The sequence below is a fragment of the Falco punctatus genome, assembly GCF_963210335.1.
Source record: "Falco punctatus genome assembly, chromosome: 4".
In the NCBI taxonomy this organism is placed as follows: Eukaryota; Metazoa; Chordata; class Aves; order Falconiformes; family Falconidae; genus Falco; species Falco punctatus.
The window spans coordinates 20,669,170-20,692,881 of NC_137583.1; the positions used below are offsets into that span (position 1 = coordinate 20,669,170).

Here is a 23,712-nt window from a genome sequence, read left to right on the forward strand (position 1 = left end):
ACATGGAGTTAGACTTCTGTAAGAATCTGGAGTGGTGCTGTGCTTCTCCAGTCTGCCCTTTCCCCACCTGGACTCACACATCTTTTGCTGAACGTTTCTTAGGCCACTACACACCTCCACACTAGCTTAAAACCACGTACTGTCAAGTAGCTGCAGATGTTGCACAAATCCATAGATGAGGATATCCTAATTTTTGTCTGTTTACTTCAGCCTGGAATACAGGTTTATCAAAACAAGTGCTTTAGAAAGACTGATTTGCTAAAGGGCAGAACAGAGAAAGCAGCTCTGTAGCATTGGTTTGTTACTGGTGGTGAAAATAATGCTCTGACAGATAGAAATCATTGTAAAATCCAGCTGTGAACATGCATTATTGTCCCTCATCCAGACAAATGTAAGTGTCCCTTGAGTACCATTTGATTTCAAACTGTCAGCTGAAATTTGTGCAGATGATGACGAGGACACTGGTAGGACTATTGCAAAATACATTTTTAAATAAAAATACCATTTCTCCTTGGCAGGTTGAGAACAGCTCGAGAATACTATGGAACCATTTTTAAGGCCATTGCTTTTACAATATTCAACGTACTATTCTCCTTAGAATGCATTTTTGTGCAAAAGCCTCATAATGTGCCTACTGCAAGTATGATTTATTGCTCAAGCCCAGATGATTGTCATCCACAATCCGCAACAAAAGCAAAAAGTAAAGGTGCAAACCCAGGATGCTTTCCACCTCCTGCAAACACACTGATGGTCAGTAGAAAAAAAAGCCCATATTCTGGAGTTCTGTCAGTTTGGTTTTGCTTTGTTTTAAGGGTATGAAATGTCTCCAAAGCCAAATAAGTAAAATTAATTCAATTTATAGCTCCCTGAAATATAGCATGTTGATGATCCAAGAGCTGCAGAAAAGAAACAATCAAAGCATCAAAACATTTTGGGCATATGAGATATTTTCCATGCTCTGTTATTCATGAAGTAGTCTTGCTGGAACTTGCAGGTCTCCAAATAGCAATACAAGAGACGAGCAAAAATTTGCAAGTCTAAATACTAATTTACAACAGACATGACATTATTCACTGAATGATTCGTCATACCAAACAGTGAGAAAAATTGGGATCTATTTTTCCATGATCTAATACCATTACATATTAGCATGTCACAACTTGAAAATAATATGCTAGAAGCTAAATCGATCCCTACCCTTCCAATATGTTCCATTTATCAATTAAGTCTGCATTTATCAAGGCATGATAGGAAGAGGGAGGACATATTCCTGATGCTTTGTATATGTAGAAATACCCTTGCCATAGCACAGGAAATAGGAACATGTATCACACAAGGCTAAACAGGAATATAAGACAAGTAGAATTTCCTTGTCATTTCCAAGCAACAGCTTGTCAGCTCCACAACATTCTTGCCATTTACTGAAGTTCTCATGCGTTATGGTCATATTTCAGGAGGTAACACGGCAAGCCTGAATAACCATCAGGCAAATCTTCACTTCCACCATTAAAAATCACTTTTTTCTCTGTGTATAAAGTGGCCCTGAAACCACCACAGACATCAGAAGGACTATGCCTCCTTTCTTCTTCCTCTCCTGACAAGCAGAATAAAACTCTTAAATCCAAAATCAGTATCAGATTAGTAAAACTGACTGTACTAAAAAAATGCAAATTACAACATTCACCGTAACAGAAATAATAGCTTAAGACAAGCCACATGGTAATCAAAATACACATACAGTAGTGACAGTAGGTAAAACCCAAAAGGAACTTGCAGATTTGCTTTACTCAAGCCTTTGTCACTCCTTAGATACCGGTTTTGGAACAAAATCAATAGCAGTGAAAAATCATTTTTAGATCATCATATGTCTAGCCTTTTCAATTCTTGGCAGAATGGAAAAAATCAGCATTGCACGAATGTTTTTTAACCAGCTGCATGTTAAGTGTGTCCAATATTACATTCTGTATGTTGAGATGTTTGTTATATTGACAGTCCTTTAAAACCAAACACACAACAGTAATGCATTAAAAAGTCAACACAGTTGTACAGAGTTCAGTAGAATTTAATGGTTCTAACAACTAAAAAAAGATAGAGAGATCTAACTAAATCAATTTTAGATGCCATTTTATCTTTTGAGTATGTGGGCGAGATGATTTACTGGTTTGTGGAAAAAAACAGGGTATTTGAACAGGTTTCCTGTAACAGAATTAAAATTACATACAGAAGTATGGTCATGCAGAACAATGACAGATGACCATCTTAAGTATCCAAAAAATCACTGCTCAATTATAATAGAACTTACATTAGCTAACATAAAAACCAATTGAATTAGTAAAATATCTGGGGGGAAGCCTTCACACACAGCCAGTCATTTATTGAATCTCCCACTCACTAAATCTCAAACAAGACTGCTAAAAAAGGGAATGCCAAAAGAGGGAAAATGCAGTAACTGAAGAAAATATTGGAGTGCTTTGTGATACAGCTCATGTTTAATGACAGAATTATAAAACTGATCTGTGCACCCTTAACTGAAAACACTGAGTACCATCTTCCTCCCCCATACACCAACAGCCATCACAGAAACAAAGCTAAAATCTAAGCTCAGGCTATGAAGTTAAATGGAGTTTCACTGTTGGTTTAAATCGTAGATGTCCATGCCCCGATGGAACCGAACTGCAGACTTCCTAAGGACAGAAGTACCGTTAACCTCATGAATAATTCGCTCCCCACTGAAAGGAGATATTCCTATTACTGACATAAATATCCATGGCTAAGACAAGCAAAGAAAAATATGCCAAATAGGGGAAAAAAAGCAGTTTCCTTTTCCCATACTACTACACTTCTTTTGGGATGAACAATAGTTGCTATTGTAACTGGAATACAGTATACAGAAAAATAATCACAATTTAATCAAGTCTCTTCTTGAAGACTTCTTACAGAGAATATAAGAAATCTGTGCAATTAAGCTAGCCAGAACTCAAAAATTGCATGACATGACTGAATACAAAAGAAAAACATTTTGGGCACTAAATGAGAAAAGCAAACAAGGTATTATGAGAAGGTTTTTAGAATTGGTATTGTCTGCAATTATTTGATAGCTGAGTGCAACAAATACAGAATCGATGGGGAAAAAAAACAAACCAGATCATCTATCTGGGAAGGGCTGAGTAGCCCCTCAGAGCCAGGTCAGGTTTTCCTAAACTGCCTCCGCTACTCCTAACAAACTACTTCTGCTTAGCAGATGGATATTTTACCTAAGACTTACTGACCTGCATCCTATTGTGGCAGATCTAGAGGCACTACTGTATGCTTGATGTCACTGTGCTATAGGTTTGTTTTGGTGAAGAAAGAAGAGGAAGGATTTCTTTCCGCCTTACTCCATGTCTCCTGAAAACATTACTGATTAATCCTCCAACTCTCAGACAAATCCAAGGATTTTAAGTAGTTCTGCTACCAATTCTCAGTTCCATTCGATAATTCAGGGAGCCCTCTGTTCTCTCTTTTTTTTCATGTTATAGCATGAAATTAGCATGGGAGTTCTCTATCATATCCCATCTGCTGACTGCAAAAAAAATTCTCACCCATTCCACATGCTGATTTCAACCACTGTTCCTAGTAACATAAGCATGTTTTGTATCACGTACTGTTCAACACCTCAAACTTAAATGTTGCAAGAGTCAGGCAGAGCTGTAATTTGACCGTCACCTCTGGGTGTATATTCATGCAAGGGATAAGAGTACAAGGATGGCTGGGGTAATTCAGAGTTTGGACTGCATACAGCAGCAAAATTTAATCATTCTAATTCTTATAGATAGCTGAGTGAATGACCCATTTTCTCAGCAGCTGAAAAGACAAAGCTGTTGTAGGGCTATAAAAATGATTTAAGAGTATGTATCAGTTTAGAGAGAGAAAAATTCTGCAAGCTCAGACAGTTGTAAAATTGCCACTTTATGGTTGTGTCTGCTTGGACTCTACCAAATTTAAGAGGCCACAACACCTACATTATTGTATTCAATGTTTAGTTTATATTACCTTGTCTTTACAATCAAATCTAATGTTTAACATCACAGCCCTTCAATACTGAGACTTCGCATCAATTAAAAACAAATAAACCCAGTTCCTTTCAAATAGTACTTGAAGCTCAATACCATTAGTCAAAGACTGAAGATGCAGAATGAACGCTAAAATGCTCTTGCAACTTTTGTCCACCAAGAATCCACATATCCAGTTCTCTCCCCCCCATCCCCAAGACAGGAGTGTTTTAAATTATGCCTGTATCATTACATTGCACTATCAAATGCCTTGACTGCAAGAAAGCAGGCAGATACTAGCATAATTAAAGACAACTGTCTACTCTTTGCAATTGTCTAGTCATAGTGAAAACGAGATTCATCGAGGCTTGGCAATTGTGAAATTGGGCAGAATTTAACTCTAGAAGATACTAAATTAATTACTGGAAATATCATAAAAATCAGACATGTTAAGTGCAAAGAAATTACGAGAAAGGCATTTCAAGATAAAAGTAAATCCTCTAAATTATATCCCCCTCCCTATTTTGCTTTTGTTTTCTTTCTCTCTCTATTTATTTCAGAAACTAGATTTCATTCTCGCTTTCTCTCTGAAGAATACTTCTGGATTCCCAGGGTGAGATTCCCCTTTACCGTCAATCAGCTCCAGTTGAACACAAAGCCTGGAAGGTCCCTTACCTCCGGCCCGGGGGGGCAGTCCACAGAGCAGCACGACTCCCTGCCCCTCGCGAACGGACACCGCGCTCCTCATTTTTGTCCTGGAGTTTTCAAGATCTGTTTTAAAAAGAGAGGTGAGCTGTATATTAGGAAACAGAAAAAACCCTAAAAAGTACAGGAGTTTCAAGTTCTTAAACCCTGATATCACATCTCCTGCTACATAACTAGATTCAGCTATTTCGGTGGACCAGTTGCAAAAGAAATAGCTGTTCAACACGAGGGAGGATGACAGAATCAGGACTGAAGTGTACTAGAATGTAATTAAACAGATCCTATGGCTAATTTTGTTCTTATTCTAGGCTTATTCTACCCTAATTTTGATAACCAAAAAGGAATCATAAGCAAAACTTAAAAATAGGTCTTTAAGCCCTGGTTTCTTCTAAAATGAAGGCTCTGATGAAAATAGCATCAAGATCCTACTGAGCTCCTCTAACCAACCACAAAATAGCGCTAATAACACAGCTATTCAGAAAACTGTTATACATCTTTTCAAATAGAAAAGAAATCCCTCAGCCTTCTCCCTGCAGCAGAACCCCTTGTAACATCACTAAGCTCTGGCGAAGGCAAGAACTCTGCACCTCAGTGCACTGACCCAGCACTCCGCGTGGCTTCAAGTCTTCTGTGATCATTTGAAGCTGTGTAACAGGGGATGCAAATGCCACTGAGTATACATAAACACAAGTATTTAATCCTAAATTTATATTAACCTTCCCTCAAACTAGTGACTCAAGATCCAAGAAAGTATGGCCTCATTATATCCTTGAATTAAGCTAGATATAACATTCATTAGAAACTAAGATTGAGGTTCTACACTAAGAAAGATTCTTTCCATGAATAAACCATATATTTTTCCATAATAAAGCCAAACAGAAAACAAAAATCTATTTGTTTATAACCTTGTAAAGGTACTAATGCACAGTCTTTAAAATAAGGCTATTTTATAACCAAGGAGTAGAGCTGACCAACAGTAGCTACTTCCCAAAAATACAGTATTTTTTAATATTGAAAAGCAACAGCTGTTACAATTAGAACACTGAACAAGAGTGATTAGAATTTCAATGCTTCATTTAAAAGAAAAAAACATTTCATGCTCCAGTAAGATATTGTTGTATTATTCTTTGTTACTGCACGTAAAGCTCACAGGAGGGCTTCTTAAAAGTGCTGGTTTCAGCTTTCCAACTGAATTTCTGTGCAGGTGCATCTCAGGGATGTTCTCAGGCACAGATTACATTGGGATCCAACAACTCCCAAGTCATGAAAGGAATAACCAAGAGCTGACAGCACCCCAAAGCACATACACTGCTCCACATTAAGATGAAAACAGCTATGCAATTCAGATTTAAGAATTTACCAAAAAAAATTATATATTTTTACATATAGAATGAATTTAGACCAAGGTTTGCACTCTTAGATCATAACCACTGCAAGTCATAAATCTTATGTAATACGCAGAATTTCTGTAATTAAAATGAAATGGTTCATCACTGCTTTCTAAGCATATGCACTCATTTCCTGCAAACAGAGACATTCAGAAACTTGGTTGTCTTTGCACTGTCCATTGGGCCATATGAGTAGGCTGGGATTTGGGCTGGCAGCACCTTGGGAAGGGACAGGACCTGCGGGACGTGCCGAGGCATTCACAAAGGCACCTCCTCATTATCCTGCAGGTAGTCCGCAGCGACCCACCGCAGCTCTGCACTTTGATGCGTTGCAATATTGTACTGCAGAAGTTATTAATCCCTGATTGCAGATGAAGACTGCTGTCACAGGAGAATAGTTTTTTGGGAAACAAGAAGTAATGCAGAATGCATCAGAAAATGAAGAATGAGCGATACTACAATAAAAGAGTAATTTTCCACTAATTGGCAGGAAGCTCTCCATTCTACCTTCTAGGGTGGCTGAAGTACCAGACTAATCACACAGCTGCAGAAATATCATCACTTAATTCATTTATATACTTGCATTTTCTCTTTACACATTGTCTGGCACCACTTTGAAAAATAACTAAATACCACCATGCAAAAGAGTAATAGAATTCTCTATTAGCATTATACAATGAAACCCAAACCTCTGACAGTACTCGCTGCTTATATATGAGATTCTGGTCTGATTTTCAGATATCTCTGTAGCATATTCAGAGTATTAAAGGTCAAAGACAGTCGTGGTTGGTGGAATAGTGAGAGAGTGTGTTTCTTTTTGTGTATGTGTGGGCTGGTTTGTGTTGGTTTTTTTTGTTGCTGTTAGGGTTTTTTTTTTTTGTTGGGGTTCCTCCCCCCCCCCCCCCCCCTTTTTTTTTTAATAAAGCCAGTATTATAACAGCTAATAACACTATGGAGTAGTGCTGCATCTTCTAAAAAAACTTGCTACTACATGAAATCATTGGGAAGGAACATTAAGTTCTCAGAAAACTGACAGAGTAAATAAAATACTCTAACAAGTGGCCAAATAATGGAAAAGATTGTTTACTTTTACAGATCGATTTGTATCTCTGAAATCAGGGGCACTTACCCTGCTGAAATGTCTTAATAGATAAAATATAACTGGAAACAAAGTATGAAGGTAAGAACAGGGCAGAAGAAGGTTTTGAGAAGCAATGAGTCAACAGGACTCGCTTTTTAGCACCCCATGGGATGACAATATCCCACCATTTTCTTTGAAATAAAAGGGCAGAACATATATGAAGTATTTCTGCATTTTATCTATTGATCTATGGATCATCTTATTCATCATCTGACTTTTAAAACTTATCTACTTTCTCAAACTGGTAAGCAAAATGATGTTTTAGTTAAGTTTCTCTTGCCTACATTTTTTTTTACTTCTTACTTGCATTTATTGTTTGTTATGCCCCACTTTGATCTCCTTTCATCTGAAATACTACCATTCCAGCAGGAAACGAGCAACTAGGCTACGTCTCCAATTCTAACACTGAAAATATTTTGATAAAAATGTTACAAAACCTGACTACAAAAGGAAAAAAAAATTGCAGCGTAAACCCAATCTAGACCTTTGTAATTTGCAAATTAAATGTTTTTATTGCCTGTTTATAGTTTGCCATATAGAAAAAAGTTTAAAAGTAGCAACTGAGACTTCCCGACTCCTGAAACAGCATTTTCTTCCCCTTTACCCTGCTAATACTCACTGCTTTAGTACCAAGTACATAAAGTTACATCAACTGAAATACATATGCCATTGCAATAAAATGGAACAAGAAAATGTAATTCAGCTTTATTGAAAAGTCTTTTATTCTGCCCAAAAAGGAGAACAATGAAACATGTTCTTGCACATACAAACAAGAAAGATACGAAAACCGCCTATTCCATTGGGTTCTCTCCTTGCATTTTACAAGCTAAGTTTTAGGTCTCAAGCACATTGCTAAGAGAGATTTCAAAATATGAAGTAACAGTAGCATGAGTATAATACCCTGTATTAACTGTTTTATGCATTTGGAACAGAAGTATTTAACAGTTCGTGTGATAACCCTGACAGCTAAAAGACACGTTTGTGAATTCATGAGGGGAAAAGAATAAGCTACCTGAAGCATCCATGTAGAGGCAGAACAGAACTTGTTCTCACCTGATGTCAACATGCGAGAAAAAAAATTGATCTTCACCTGCAGAACACATGCCTGTTGACTGCATTCATTGTAGTTCACTGCAAGTACCTTCCAAAATGTTTCCAGTTTCTAAAATCTTGTGTAATCAAGGAAGGTAAGCAAATGGATCATGCAACATCAGATCAAATATTATGCCTACACTTTGAAAAGACACAGAAGACCACTTTATGAAAAATCCCAAGAATTTTGGATGATAAAGCTGCCCCCCACACACAACTCCTGGCTTGTGGCAGTACCGAGTTATATTTTGCCAAGAAACTTGTGTGATGTTTCACCCCTGGTCACACAGATCTGTACATAGGATTTTCATGAGATTAGCAGAGGCTCCTAGAAGTTTGCTTGGTGTTTTTTTGTGGGTTTTTTTTGTTTTGTTTTGGTTGGTGGTGGGATTTTTTGGTTTTTTTGGGTTTTGGGTTTTTTTTGTTTAGTTTTTGGGGTTTTTTTTTTTTTTTTTTTTTTTTTTTTTTTTAGTAATGCACAGGACTTATTCACTCCCTGCAGAGAAGCAGGATTTAGCAGGTCTCCAACTGCAAGTCCAGTGACGCCCAAGTATCTTATTACACTTACCTCTACTGGTATTTATTGTCAACAGACATTTATTAGCAATTCTACCATGTTTCGGTAAGAACACTGCAGAACAAGGGTTCATATTCTACAAACTTAACTGTCCCTTAAGAGCCACAAAAACACTTACTCCATTACTTCATTAGACTCATTATTGTTCAGAGCAGCAGAACTTGTTAAATATACTTTATGTATAATTCTGTACTGGTAAGATGCTCAAGTACCTAAAGTCAGACAACCAAATCTTAACTGTTTTTCTGAACAGGTAATTCTGAAGCGGGAATTTTGTACTATGTCAGCACATAATGAAGTACTAACTCACAACTCGCTTGCCCTGGTAAAAGTCACATTATTAAGAATAAATGAAACACCAGTCTCTCGGCTCCTAAGAAAAAAATAAAAGCCTCAGCATGCTGTAACAGCTATGCTGGTAATGACAGCTTCTGGAGGACATGAAAGATGACAAAAATTGTTTCTTTAAAAAAAAACATACCAAACCAACCTCTTAACTAGCAATTAAATCACTAAATTATGTGCATACACAACCATCTTCCCCCCAGCTCTATACCCCGAAACTGGCTATAGCAAGGCGTTTCCATGACCCTGGACTTTATGCTACTTTAGACAGATACCAGGAACTGAACATATACTTGTCATAATTTTAGTTTCTTAAAAATATTGGTATCTGCTCAACAGAACAGTTGGGATACACGGCCTGTTAACCCCACCACACCGCCTGCAGACAGACAGGCCTGTGATACAGCACAACGGAGCCGGACATGGAGCAAGCGAGACTGCATGCTGCCTTCCCTGGGATCAAGCCTGGGAGAATCGTGCTGGAGTGGGAGGGAGGGATGAGACCAAAAATTATCTCCGTAATCAATTACTTTTGGAGATAGAGAGAGAAGAAAAATATTAACAGTGCACAAGTGAGCATTACTCAAAGCATGCAAAGAACCCTGGTGATTTGTCACAGTGAAGAGATTCACTGGCTACTGGGGAACCACCTCTACAGTTTCATTTTTGTCAGGCTGGTGTTACAGGGAAAGCATATAATTTCACAGCAACCTCTACAAAGTCTCTTAATGCTGTCATACACTGCTGAACTTTCATTTTATAGCACGACATTTATCTGTACAAAGCTAACACAGTACAGCAGCTTACACACACACACACACGACAGAGCGTTTTGAAAACCCCGTTTCAGAAAGAGGAGCAGCTCCAGCCCTGCGAGCGTACTTGGGCAGTCCAGGAGCACCAGCACAGCTTCTCGGCTGATATCCAGCCCTGCTGCCTACAGCCACCCAGGCCCCAGCCATTTTATGCCCTAAAGGCTCCACGACAGGGCAAGCAGAAACAGCCTCCCACCCTCAAGGCAGTTTTTGTTCACAGCCCAAAGCACTGCTTAGACAACTGAGTTTTTCATTTGAAATGCTGCTCCCACCTCTGCTCACATGACATCGGTCTCATTCAGCAAAGCCCATCCAACCTTGTTCTCACATCCACAGCAACACTGCTAGTAAGATATAGCAAACTTCTACATAGAGCAAAAAGGGGGGGGGGGGGGGGAAGAGACCACCACATGAAAAGCAGAATGCCTGACAAGCAAGTTGTGCAGGGATTAACAGGCTGCTGGAGCCAGTTGCAGCGAACAGTACCAACCAATACCACCAAAAACTTCCTTACAGAAATTTAAAAACCCTTCATCTCCCCTTAAATCTCTTGGGGTGCAGCAAAAAAAAAAAAAAAAAACCAACCAAAAAAAAACCCCCAAGATAAAATTAAAACACTCTCAGCCCAATTAAATGAGAATCATTTAAAAGTCAGACAACAAAGTCTGTGTCTTTACATAACACAACTAGGAAAAGCTAAAAAGAAATTGGCACAGAGCACAGTGAACATGAGATGCCAGCATGGAAAGAAGTAGAGGAGTCTTCAGTCATGAGGGAGAAAGAGGGACTGAGAGATGAGATGTTTTTGTGGGCTGTGTGGAACTGCAGGAAGACAGCAGTAACAGCAGAGGGGGGGAAAAAAGCAGCAAAGGAACACTAGTAGCATAAAAGCTGAGTCAACATCTGATGAGCAGGGAATTACTGTTTTAAACATGCTTTGCAGTGGCAAAAATGCACTGAAAGAACTGGAAAAGACAGCGTTACAAGGGAAACGTGTGTTTTGAGAGAAAAACTTTCTCCAGTAGGTATTTCCAAAAAATATGTCTTCCATCAGTTTCTATTATCTCGGAATTACCACTCAACTCAAGGCAAACACAGCACCGAATAACACAATTCAAGCAATTTGGGAAATATCTCAGGAGAGAAGGATGTTTGCTCAAGGAAATTATCCTACAGCCACGTTCTCAGATGTAACACAGATTTTGTCTGCCGCCAAACACTTTCCTAAAACAAAATCTAAGCATATCCTGACAGTCTACAAAGCAACTCCATTGCTAACCACTCATGACCACAAAGCAAGTTTCCTGTTGAAGAACACAAGGCTACTCACATTTTAATAGCTAAACAGACAGGTAAATGCTTTACCAGACCTAAACCTAATTACCTGAAGGTTTATTTAATAAACAGCAGTGTTTCCAAGAAGAATTACATTACTAAATAAATCAATGAAAACCATCCCACAACAGTTCATTTTTGAAGCAGTGGGAACATGCAGATGACAATGGGATTATTTTTCTCCCTTCCGCAGACTTCACTCCTTTATCTTCCTCAAAACAGCCACCTTCCTTAAAGAAATGGATGGACTCTCCCACAAATATTACAGAATACAGGTAGGTTATCACCAGAGAGTATTGCCAGGATACGGGTAACCAAAATCTGTCATTTCCCCATCTCACTTGGTACAGAGCACCTGGCAGAATGCCCCACTGCTTTGATTAGGGCCATGTGGACTGTAACAGATGTAACGATGACAAATAACAGATATAGCAGATGAGTAAGTGTCCTTTCAACAGATGTCTTAGCACAGCTGCTGCTTCACACATAAAAACACAGCAACTTGTTAGTCAGCATAAAAATCCAGTATCCACAGACCTTCAAAATATTTGTAATTCTCATCAAAATGTGTCCTACCTGGGTTAAGCAAAATAATATAAAACGCTAAGGTTTATATAGAGCTGCAAACATAACAGGGAATGCCCTGAACTCCAACACAGCTAATTAAAAAACACAGCCCCCCAAGAAAATCTTTGGGAGCTGCTTCAGCCCTCCACAGCCTGTGGACCACCTCTCTGAGGATCAGGTTGTCCAAAGCTCTGCAACCTCAAGAACACATTTCTTGCTGTGTTTGAAACTCTGAAGGAGCTTTGTCTGTTGACGTTTGTCCCTCCAAGGCCAGCTTTGCAACCAGCAGGCACGTGCAATGAAACAAGCCATCTCCCCATCCATGATCTACGCCAGAGTAATTTGCCAAGGAGGAGAGAGTAAACCTTATCCCATGACCCACTCTGCCAGTCACCTGTGCCATTTCCTTTTTCAGAACTGGTTGGTTTTACCTCTAGCTCCAGCTGCTGCTCAGTATTTTTAAACTTGACATGTTGGGGATCCTGAAGAGCTAAACCAGGTTTTTATTTTAATAATTCTCCAGTACACTGTTTCTCAACCTAAAACCAGACAGGTTTGTCAGGTATGTTCGCCTCAACTCTTTAATACAAAAAGTACAAGGGAACTTAAGAGAAGGTGACCATTACTATGTAAATTATTTCAGTAACCGACTTGAAGTCAGCCACAGAGGGGATAGGGTGCAAGGACAAGAATTAATACTGTATCAAGAATAATATTTTCAGAGGAAATTCAAGCTTTTAGTTTTATTAGCAGTTACTGGTAGGTAAAAAAATGTAGAAGCAGAAATAGAAGCAATATATTTTCATGGTAGCACATTTGCCTGGTTTGCATAGGGGAAGAACAGTTATTTAACAGTTATTTAACTGTATTAACTATTTACATCATGATTTTAAGAAAGAGGTAAGTGAATTTTCACATTTGACAAAACTCAGACTTAGTGTTGTGAATATAGCATATGGTACTGACATTAATTGCTTCTGTGATCTTCAAATCTAACATTTCTGAAACAAGGATGTAATGTACTCTTCCTACTCTTCCTTGGGTACTCCGCTACAACTGCGGCAGCACCTACCCGAGCACAAAGACGTCGCCACAGCATAAAATAGATTCTGGAAAAATGCTGCAAACATTTATGACTATAAATCTCTTAGGTTACTAGCTAGGATTAGATTACATTAACAGGCTCAGGACAGGACAGGTAAGAAAAATGATCTATTTCTATCCAGACACCATGCAGCAACACCAAAGTTGTAGCTTAATGAATGTTCAGGAGCACATCAAAGCAAACCAGAATATATTTTGTTTACTTTACAGTAGCCAAAAGTGGCTAAAGCAGATGGTCTGTAGTTACTTTCCTTACAGGCTTCAGGGAACAGGAAAGCAGTGAACTGCATTTCTTACCATGATATCACCTGCAGGTGACAAGCAAAACTGGCATTTTCTGCTGCAGGTAAGGCAGAAGCAATAAAAAAATCCAGCATCATTGTGATGCTGACAGCAGAGATGTTTAAAACAATAAAAATCTGCTGAGTTCACATAGAAACAAAAATGCAAAATATAACTTCAACTCTAGGAGACTGGACATTGTACGTTCCAAGTGGATGAATCATTTCTTGAATGAAGATGAAAGCCAAATGACAAGAAGTTTCCCATGAAGCTGCATCTCCAGCCTGTGCACAAGCACAAGTTCTTAAAATTATTTAATCGAAAGCGAGAAAGCACTGTATAATCTAATTCAGCATTCTTGTGCAAACACATTACTCTGTAGTACCTCATAAAATTATAAGAACATACTGAGGTTACCAACTCAATTATTTGGAGTTAGAAAATGCCAGAATTGAGGCTGCCCAAAATCCCAAATACTGGCCAAGAGGAAAAATGAAACCCCAAGCAGTCAGATTTCAGCACCAACGGCTTGAATGGGAACGTGTGTTGGTCCCTGTTGGCTGGGGACATGTTGCAGCTGGGAAAGACTGAGAGGCATCTGCCTAGCCATCAGGAAGGTTTCAAACACTGGTCCCGTGAAACAGCCACCCAGACTGAAACCCCCAGATCCTGAGAGCTTCAGGCCCCACACCATGGTTTCCCATGGGGTCTGGAATGCTTTAGCTTGAGATGCAGTTCCTACATGTTTCTGTCATCCCTCACACCACCTCCATCCTGCCCCTCTCCCCTGAAGATTCCCTGCAGTCTTTGCTTCCCCACCAGCTCCGGCCTCCTCAACTCTTACCAACACTCAGACTCAGCATGTTCCTCAACTTCTCTTAAAATCCCTTTATCCCCAGTCTCATAAAACGCATCCCGCCAATCCCTTACCCCTCAATTAAGATCACAATATGAACTACAATCAGATAAACTCCTCCAGCTCCTCCCTTTTAATCCAGATGAATTTCACAGCTTTTGCTGCTGGCATCTGAAGACAAGAAAGACCATCTTCTCTCAACTGCAATGCCAGACTATTAGGTGAGCACTACAGAGAAACAGCAACAAACAGCAAGAAAGGGGAGCAATCAAGACTTTGGGCATACCCCCATGCTAAGACTTCACATGTAGGGGAAGACCTAGAAAGGTATTTTATTGCCTGTATCTAAGGTACAAGGAGAAGGAGATGCTGTACTGAAGCTGGGAAGTCTCAGGGAACAGAATTTGATGGAGGTGTCTCTTAAAAAAGCGAAGAGTCAATTCAACCAACCAAAACAGCCTAAATGCCCTCTGGGCTCATTTTGGAGCTGCTCAGTATGGTGAGCTGATGATTTGTCCCAGAGCTCCCTACTATTAACGCAGCCTGTTTCTTGTCTTACCTGGAAACCTCTCCTTTCCTCAAGTGCTGCTGAGTATATTTAATTAGTTGTTGAGATTCTGAATGTTCAATGGAAGGCGTCAAATTATTTTGCACTCATGGCGAGCTGCAGCAGGCATCGAGTGCACGGCAGCTCTTGCTGAGCATGGACTTTGTGCTCCTGGTAGGATGTTTAAGAAAACTCGATGAGCAGTTGCAACTTGCAGTTGCTCCAACACGCACAGCAGGACTCACTGGAGCAGTTCTACTTATCTACACTGAAATAGGTTGTCACTGCAAGCAACTTTCTTAAGCTTGTACCTTCCCATCAACAGGCTCCCAGCAGTCAATAAAAGAAATCATTTAGAGTGGAGTGAAGGCATAAACACCACTGTGACCCTCAATGCGGGTGCTAGCTTTGCAGCGGCTCTCAGCAGCACGCTGCCCACTCGCCTGCCTATCGCATCGTCACAGGAGTTCCTCCTGGTATCGTTTCTTAGGTAGGACAAACCCAAAAGCTGGAGCCAGATAAGCTCAAATTAGAATTAGAACTCCAGACAGCTCACAAGAAGCAGTAAGGCTGCTGCATACTGGATAAGGGTTTAATAAAAGAGTTACTGAGTAAAATTGTATTGAGATATCCAGGAGATCAAAACCGATCTAGCAGTTCCTTCTGATCTTTCATCTTAGAAAGACACAGATAACCTATGGCATAGCTTATTTTCTCAAATCTGAAGTACTGTAAACACTATCTTTTATCTTACCAAAAGAACTCCTCTGTTCATACCAGATATCAAACACATGCTGATCAGCCTGACCAGAACTATAGACTGAGTCTACCCACTGCAATTAAGCCAAAGTTTCATTTGTTGTGTCTCACATCTACTTCTGCCCCCCATAGTCTCTATAAAATCAGAACGGCCTTTTAAGTATCTGTGCCCAGTCTGGTTACGAAACCTCTCTTCCAATCTTAATCACTGCTGTGACCCAGATGGAACAGAGACAAATTTTAAAAAAACAAGCAATAGAATCCCCATGCAGATAGCAAACCCCATGTTTTGGTTTACAAAAGCAGGAATAGTAATTGTTACGCAATTAAACTGAGAGGTAAATAAATGATAAAAATGCATTTGGTCTTGCTCAGAATGAACTGGTATCTGACACAGTGTTGTCTGGAGGAAGAAAAGTAGACCCCTGCAAACATGACTTGGAATAAATTAAATTCATTACACAAAGCAATGATCTGTCCTAAAAACTTACTCTAACTTGATCTACTTGGACACCTTACACAGTGCCAAATCAATGTCATTCAGGGCACGTGGCAGCCATACCACTGGGTGGCTAAGTGTCTTGTTTCAGCTGAGAACAGCTGCGATGCATAGCAGCCCTTTTCCAGCCTCTAGACCAACATCATCTTCTCACAGACACTGGGATGTGAGAAATTGATTTTACCCTTGCCATAGGGTCAGTAAATACTGGAGTCCGGAGTAGTTTAGGTCCCACAGTTCAGACACAGAGCTCAGACCTGGAAGCTCTGACAAATTTTTTCTGTAAGGAAAGATTTGTTATGAGGTAAAAAGGTTTCTAAAAAACAAGTAATCCCACTGAATCCCCATGAGACAAGCCAGGAGAAAGACAGACACAGGACAGGTAAGACAGAACTGGCTTAAAGACAGGCTACAGTTACTTTTAAATGGAACCAGACAAGAGTTACTTACCCTTTCATCTTTGTGTGTAAGAATAGCATGTTGTTATCAAAAGCTAAAGTGATGAAATACTGCAGAGAAAAATGCTAAACTTCGTTAACCAAAGAAGCTAAGCATTCAAAAAAGTTATTTTGAAAAAAAAACCAAATAAAATGAGAAAGGGCTATGTATTAAGAAATCAAAATTAAAAATAGCCCAGTGCAAGGAAGTGTGAACAATCGATAAGGAAATGCAAGACAACTGTTAATAGCAGGTTATTAGGAATCAAAAGCATCATATCACACACTTATTCGGTACTTGGGAAGGCAGCGAGGAAGCCTACGGGCAAATCTCAAACAAGAGTTCAGAGAGCAGATGCGAAGCCGTGGCAGCGTAGAACCAGCCTCTAAACCAAGAAACCCGATTAATCACCAACTCATTTGATTGTTTAACTTCATTACTGCATAAAATAGCAGTACATACAGTAGAAGCAATCAATATAAAAGCACTAGGAAAATACAAATCATTAGACATTACAATGGTGATAAATTCATAAAGAGAAACTGCACTCAGTGACATGACAGCTGCTGCCTTACATGCTGGGGTTTTGAATAGGTGTCCCCAGACGCCAGTTTCAGCCCATCATCTCCAAGCTCTCATTCTCCCCATCAGCTCCGCAAGATCGCAAGGCTATCCACACTATCTGCAAAGTACTAATATAATGCAAACATTAATATGAAACTGGGGGGGGCACATGTGTGTGTGAAACTGTACAGCTTGTAAATGACAAAACACTGATTAGGCTTAAAGTCTAAATTATTCCTATATTTCACTAACATTTAAATATAGTTTAGATAGTTTGGGATAAATAAGTTTTTACTTGCTCATTTCTATAGTAAGTGATATTAGAAAAAAAATTGTATAACCTTTTACTGAAAGGTTACAAAAATAGAAGTGCTATGGAAAAAAATGAAGTCATTTGAAATTCAAGTGTAAAGAGGACTTCTACCTAACTGGTGAGTTAATCTTTCCAGTTCGCTCCATCCCCCGAAAACTAGTGCAAACATCACCCAGAGCACTTTCTTCTTTGCTCTTCTTGCAGCAGGAGAGTTAAGAAAGAAAATGCAGGGATCATTTGAGCACATTAACCTCCTTGAAAGAGAAGGGAATGAAACAAGATCTTTAGAGAATTGCATTCTGTCTGCCTCCACAGTAATGGCATTACACTTGAATGAAAGCAAAATTACGTGGAAGACTGTTAGTTTACCGAAGGGTCAAAGAGATGACAGCTGTGGCAGGCAGCGGTAAACCTTTAATATGCCATGATGTACCAATGTGCACATCCTTCAGTGGATGAATAGATGTGGCTGAACAAGGGATTACACCTGAGCAAGCAACTACATAGATTAATAAATCCAGCATCAGACCATTCAACAACAGAAGCTGTGGGAGTGGAAAAAAACAACGGCCCAGAAATCCCTATCTGTTCTTCTGTGACTCCATTTATTTTTTAAAAAAATAAATAATACAATCCCAGTGTCACTGCAGAAAATTTAACAGATTGAGACATGTACATAAGGAGAAAAACCCCAAAACACATTGAGACCTCAAATCTTTTTGTTGGTATCTAAGCAGAGTTGTTAAGCGACAGATGCTCCATGTGCAGATTGATCTCCAGCCTAAGCCAAATTGCTCTGCATAGGATGATGTAATCCTCGAAAGTATATCGTTAACTCCAATTTAATAAAAAAGCATGGGCTGAAAAAAAATAGCTTCATAAAAATAGAAAGAAGATCTCACTGCATAAGGCTGAGAGAGGTAGTAACAGGAAAATAAAAAGCAGGTACTGCATCTCTACTCATAAGTACTGTGAATTTCCTTGGTTATTAAATGAGACTCCCCACAAGTCACAGCCTGCACTCTCCGTCACTGCTCACTACCATATTCTACTGGAAACACTTATGTAAATACATTATTGATACAAAAATAAAGACAGAATCAATGCAGCATAATAGGAATGGTTCTGCAAGTTCCATTGCTTTGGTATTAAGATACCTACTTTGCTTAGCAAGTATCTGTACTGCAAACAAACATAAGGAAGCAGAGTAGGCAGGCTGGCAGCAAATCAGAGCCTTGAAAAACTACATTTGAAGTAAGAAGTGAAGATATTTAAACAGTTATTCCCAATCCCTCCTAAATCTGACATTTACTGTGCTGCAGCCACGGGTTTCTTACAGTTAAAATATATTGACTGAGTGTCAGTCACAAGACAACTGCGCTTGTTACATGCCTTTTAGTGACACAATTTTTTTTTAATTTCAGAACTTGTTGCTGTAAAATGCATTCAGAATTATGAAGTATTTATTTCACTTTGAGGAGGTTCCAAATCCAATATTTTTATTAGCCATGAAGGGTGAAGCATGACACAGATGTGTTTATGTTGACTGAAACATTTTTTATGTTTGATTTTGTAAACTGTAAAACTACAGTTGAAAGATCAAAGCGTTACATTCCTACTGAACATCCCTATCAACCTCAATGGGCTTTAGATCAGGCCTTTAATGTGGTATTAATGCAATCTAGATGTTTTTAAAGTATTATCTGTAGCATGCTAAGTGGGCTAAACAAGAATATTAGGGTAATTCTGACAAAAAGACACAAGGGCTAAAATTCTTCCACTAGTAATGACTTGCTTTGATTTTTCAGTGAATATAAGCTCTTTCACAAATAAGCCATATTCCAGAGGTTTAAGAAAGTAATCAATCTTGTTAAAGAAAATAAAAATCTGCAAGAATTAATATAAGAATATTTATTAGTTTAGAGCTTTACCCAGGGACAGACACACACACACACGTAGACAGTGCTGGACAACAGGAAGTATCAAAATTATTATTTATAAAAATACACCTACAGAAGTAAAACTAGCATTTCAAAAGGCTCCTGTTAAAAACTATTTCAGAATTTAGGCATAAAGTCTAAATAGCTAAAAATGTAACGGATCATATTGATTTAATATTTATGTATACTCTGTGATTGAAATAAAATTATTAGTTTTTAAAAACCTTAATAAGCCCCACAAACAAACAACCCCTCCCAACCCAAAAAACCTTCCCCCCAAACCCCACAACCAACATCATTAGGAAGCCTTAAAACTTAAGAACTAGACACCACATGGCCTACCTACTTTCAGCAAATTACTGCCCTTCAAAGAATTTCTAAGGTAGCAAAATTAATGTTCAAGTCAAGAATAATTATAGTCAAAATCTGGATAGCTATTACAGAAACAAACACAAGAGATTATGAGGATGAAATGTAATGGGTTAATATCTAAGTGCCCATTCCTCACCCACTGACACTAAATGTGCTTGGAATGCATGCAGAAAGTTTGGCAGAAGAGCTGGTCTCAGCAGGACTCTGGCAGAAACTCCTAAAAAAAAAAAAAAAGAACTGGTGGACAACCAAAAGCAGGTAAATGACAAGGTGCATGCAGAACTACAGTTCCAGAAGAGCCTTTTTTCTTAGTGTCATTACTAACACTGCTGCAACCGTGTTGCATCTCTGGTTCACAGCAAGCTGCTGCTGTCAGGAGTGCAGACAGTTAAAAGTCTCTCCATTACAGCTATGGAAGAAAAATTTGGCTTTGGATCAATTTACATAATGATCTTCCCATTGCACTTCAGCTCAGACACTTATTATATTAAGCAAGTCCAATCAAGTGAAATATTTAATAAGAGAAAAAGATGTACAGAGACAAAGCAACAGTTGCTTTTTTCATCCTGATTTCATGCCTTAAAATGGCAAGTGATGCAACTAAGGTTTTGAACCCTTTTGTACAAACTGGTTTTTACACTCTGACTTGGGGCCTCATCCCTGTGATACGGAGGATTCAGAGACTCTCCCCAGGTCAGGATATTCCCAGCTGCGGGCCACTGGGCATGGGCAGGCAGAAGGGCTGGACCCTAAGCTGGGGGTCACAGCATTCAGCTAAACCTCTGCTTGCACCCAACTTTCTCTTAAGACATTCCAAGTTACACAAGGAGCAAAATCATGGTGAGTTAAGGCTTTCCTTGACTGCAAGTGGCACTTAAGTTATACAAGCCATAACATTACAGGTCACTAAGTCTGTCTTTTTGGCTGGCCTTTGAGTGGCCTTTGACTTTTTGAAAGTTTTGCCCAGACAACCTAGCAAAACAGCATGAAAGTTTTAGTCTTCATGAAAAAACTACACCGAAAACTCATGTAATCAATAGCTTGGGGGAGGGGGGAAGATGGTATATACACACCTATCACCAAAATATTTTCTCTTACTTCCTATGCCAGAAAGTCTCTGATTCCTTCTCACCATGCTCCCTTCCTTCCCAAGTTAGTTGCTTTGAAAGGCAGTAAGAGACAAGCAGATTTGCATCAAAAAAAAAGAAAAAAAGATAAGGTTGCTATGGGAATAAGAAGACAAACACTGTTACTTAATCCAACATAAAAAGGATGAGAACTGGAGAAAACTCAAATGGAATTGAAACTGTCACCCCAACCAATGAGGTTATGATCTGCAACAACTGCTTTTTCTCCCCCATTGACTCTGTGCTTTTATGCGATTTCATTTTGTCTTCATACACTACGGATTACCACAATTCATGTTAAGATCCAAAAAAATTTAAAAAAAGTAGTAATATTTTCCAATATGTTGCTCACTGCTGTCACTCACTTGTGAACTCTTGTATAAGCTAAAATATGCCCACTCTGCATCAGTGCTGTGAATACAGATCCAGAATTTTACATGAATCATTAGATTTTATATACAAATATATATATATATATATATATATATATATATATAAAAACAAATTCAGCCATACCATTGTCTTTCTTTAAACTACAGTCCAGGTCTGCAATAAAGTTTTACATAGGCTAGAAAGTAAATTCAGTTTGAGGTTTTTCCACAGCTGCAATCAAAGGCAATTCTTACAAATTTTGAAGGCAGAAAAAACTGTCACACCACCCCCTCTCCCTAAAAAGTCAAGGCACCATTAATGTCAGTAGTTTATCTCAAAAAACACTGTCTCTTATCAGAGCTTGCTGGAATCGCTTCCCAGCTAGCACAAAACATCACAGGAAGGAATGAATCTGTACCATTTTTAAGCTGTTGATACAGGATAAACGTTTCTTCACATTTTGAAAGATGTGAGGAAAACTTATATCCTTCCATTACACATCCCCATAGCTGCCTTGACTCATTAAATAACGTGCCAGATGATCTCCCTACACAGCAAACCTTAAAAATGTGAAGTGTGATCAAACCTTAAAAGACCTAATTCATAAAGTCTCTACCGACAGATGAGCTCCGGCAACACAAAGACCAGAAAGTAATCTGGAATGAGCCAGCTAAATAATTTCCTTGGAACATACAGCAGAGCTTTAAAAGACCGGTTCTTATTTCCACTTTAGCTCTTCCAAGCTACGCAGAGGTCACCTAAAAGTGACCAAGGATGCCACCGCAAGTTTTATGTTGGGGTACACCAACATCAGTGTGAATCAAATCCCATGTCTGGTTTTAATAGGCAAATTTTGACACCAACAGCCTTATCTTCAAGATCATAACATCTGCCATTCCATTATTTACCAATAGCAATACCTTTGCCTGTCACCTCTGAGGTACAGGAGAATCCTTAACTGAATCCAACACTGAACTATTCTGGGATTTTCTGTGTTGCTTCCAGAGTTATAAATAGTTGTATGGGAACCAGGATAAAATATACACTAATTACCCTTGACTATGCAAATTAAACTGTTTTTAATTCAGGTTTAAAACATCTTGAAGTTCTCAATGTACAACTGCCAAAGGCAAATGAATGCTACATTCCTCTTCATAGTCCTTTGCCTCTGCTGCAAAGTACCCAAAGATGCACTGAATTATTTTGCAAAGTACATGCCTCCTGCAAGGCATGACTCGCAGTTCAGTGGGGACGAGGTGACATTTCAGACCTCTCCAGTATGCAATGGTGGAGGAGCAGCACAGGAGTTGCAAAATTTTCTGCTTATTTAAAATAACCCCCCTGACACAGCCTGTTGCCTCTACTAAACAGAAGTTACACTAATCCACCAATTGCTCACACTTGGTACTTCTTAACATAATGACACTTTTGAGATGGGAACAACCCTCGATGTGTATTAGAAAAAAATGCAGTAAGTCTCTGTTCACATAGACACTTGAACGGTGCAAAAACTTGCAAGTGCCATTACATGTCTTCCTGGCAATTTGAATGAAAACTCGTCACTTGCACAAGCTCACAGCCATCAAAATTGAAACACAGGTTTCCTTAAAACCCACAGCCCTGGTGCATCAGGCTAGGCCAGCTTTCTCATTTTACACCCCAGGAAAACATCCAGTTGGTTTCAGGACACAGAGCTCCTTACTTTGTATCGCTGCATAACATTGCCCCATACCGCCCCTTGTTCTCCCAGATGTCTGTTCCCCTCTGTTGAATTAAAATACAACAAATAATTGGAATAGCTGGTTCCATTAAAGTGGTTTTTATGTTCAAATGTTTCTCCACCACACTCTCAGTTTGTGAATGTCTGACCCTTGACTATGCAAAGCACAAACACATCTACCTACGTGTCATCTTCTGCTTTCTCTTCCAAGAGAGCAAGCAGCACTTGTTTAGAAAAAGGTCATCTCTTCTGCCAAAAGGTATGTGTTTGAAATGCTTTTGTCTTTGTTAAAGACTCCAAAAAAGTCAAGAAGAAAGTTGTAACTATTTGTTCCATCCAAGAAGGAAAAAACCACCATGCTACATTAGACAGCTATATTTTAGTATTCTGTTTACAGTTATGCAAATCTGCTTCATTTTAGCATCAATAAGTTCTGATTGTGCTAATCAGTCAAGAATATAAATGAGCCTTTATTTACTTAGGTTTTCAAACACGTATAGTAATATGGTTGAGGTTAAGTATTGATTTACAACCTCGTGTTATTTTTTACTGAAAACCCAGCTTGAAAATTGTGTTCTGATCCCTGATAAATACTGACCCCTGAAATCTCATCACTGATATGTACATCCTGTATTGGAAAAGTTAAAGACTAACATTGTCCCATTTGTTATTAAACAAAAAACTGAGAGGCTAATTACGGCAAAAATAAAGCTTTTGTCCAAGAGGCTACCAGCACTGTATTTAAAGTGACCAAAATTTAAAATTCACAGCATTTCTTTTGAATGTGATCATGGAGAAAAAAAAAAAAAACAAAACAAAATCA

The 23,712-nt window shown here is 38.9% G+C and overlaps 1 protein-coding gene across 6 annotated transcripts in view; it reads right to left on the reverse strand.

Moving 5' to 3' along the window:
* Positions 1 to 23,712, reverse strand: part of LOC308063057 (contactin-3-like) — a 138,827-nt gene that overhangs the window by 47,922 nt on the left and 67,193 nt on the right. For 4 of the 6 annotated variants that reach the window (XM_080385502.1, XM_080385506.1, XM_080385504.1 and 1 more), the window contains 2 exons: positions 19,807 to 19,887; positions 4,707 to 4,802 (listed from right to left, as the gene is read on the reverse strand). In XM_080385502.1, coding sequence (XP_080241628.1) covers positions 4,707 to 4,802; positions 19,807 to 19,887 — 177 coding nt within the window. The remainder of the gene's footprint in view (positions 1 to 4,706; positions 4,803 to 19,806; positions 19,888 to 23,712) is intronic. The other 2 variants (XM_080385503.1, XM_080385505.1) reach the window with 1 other exon arrangement.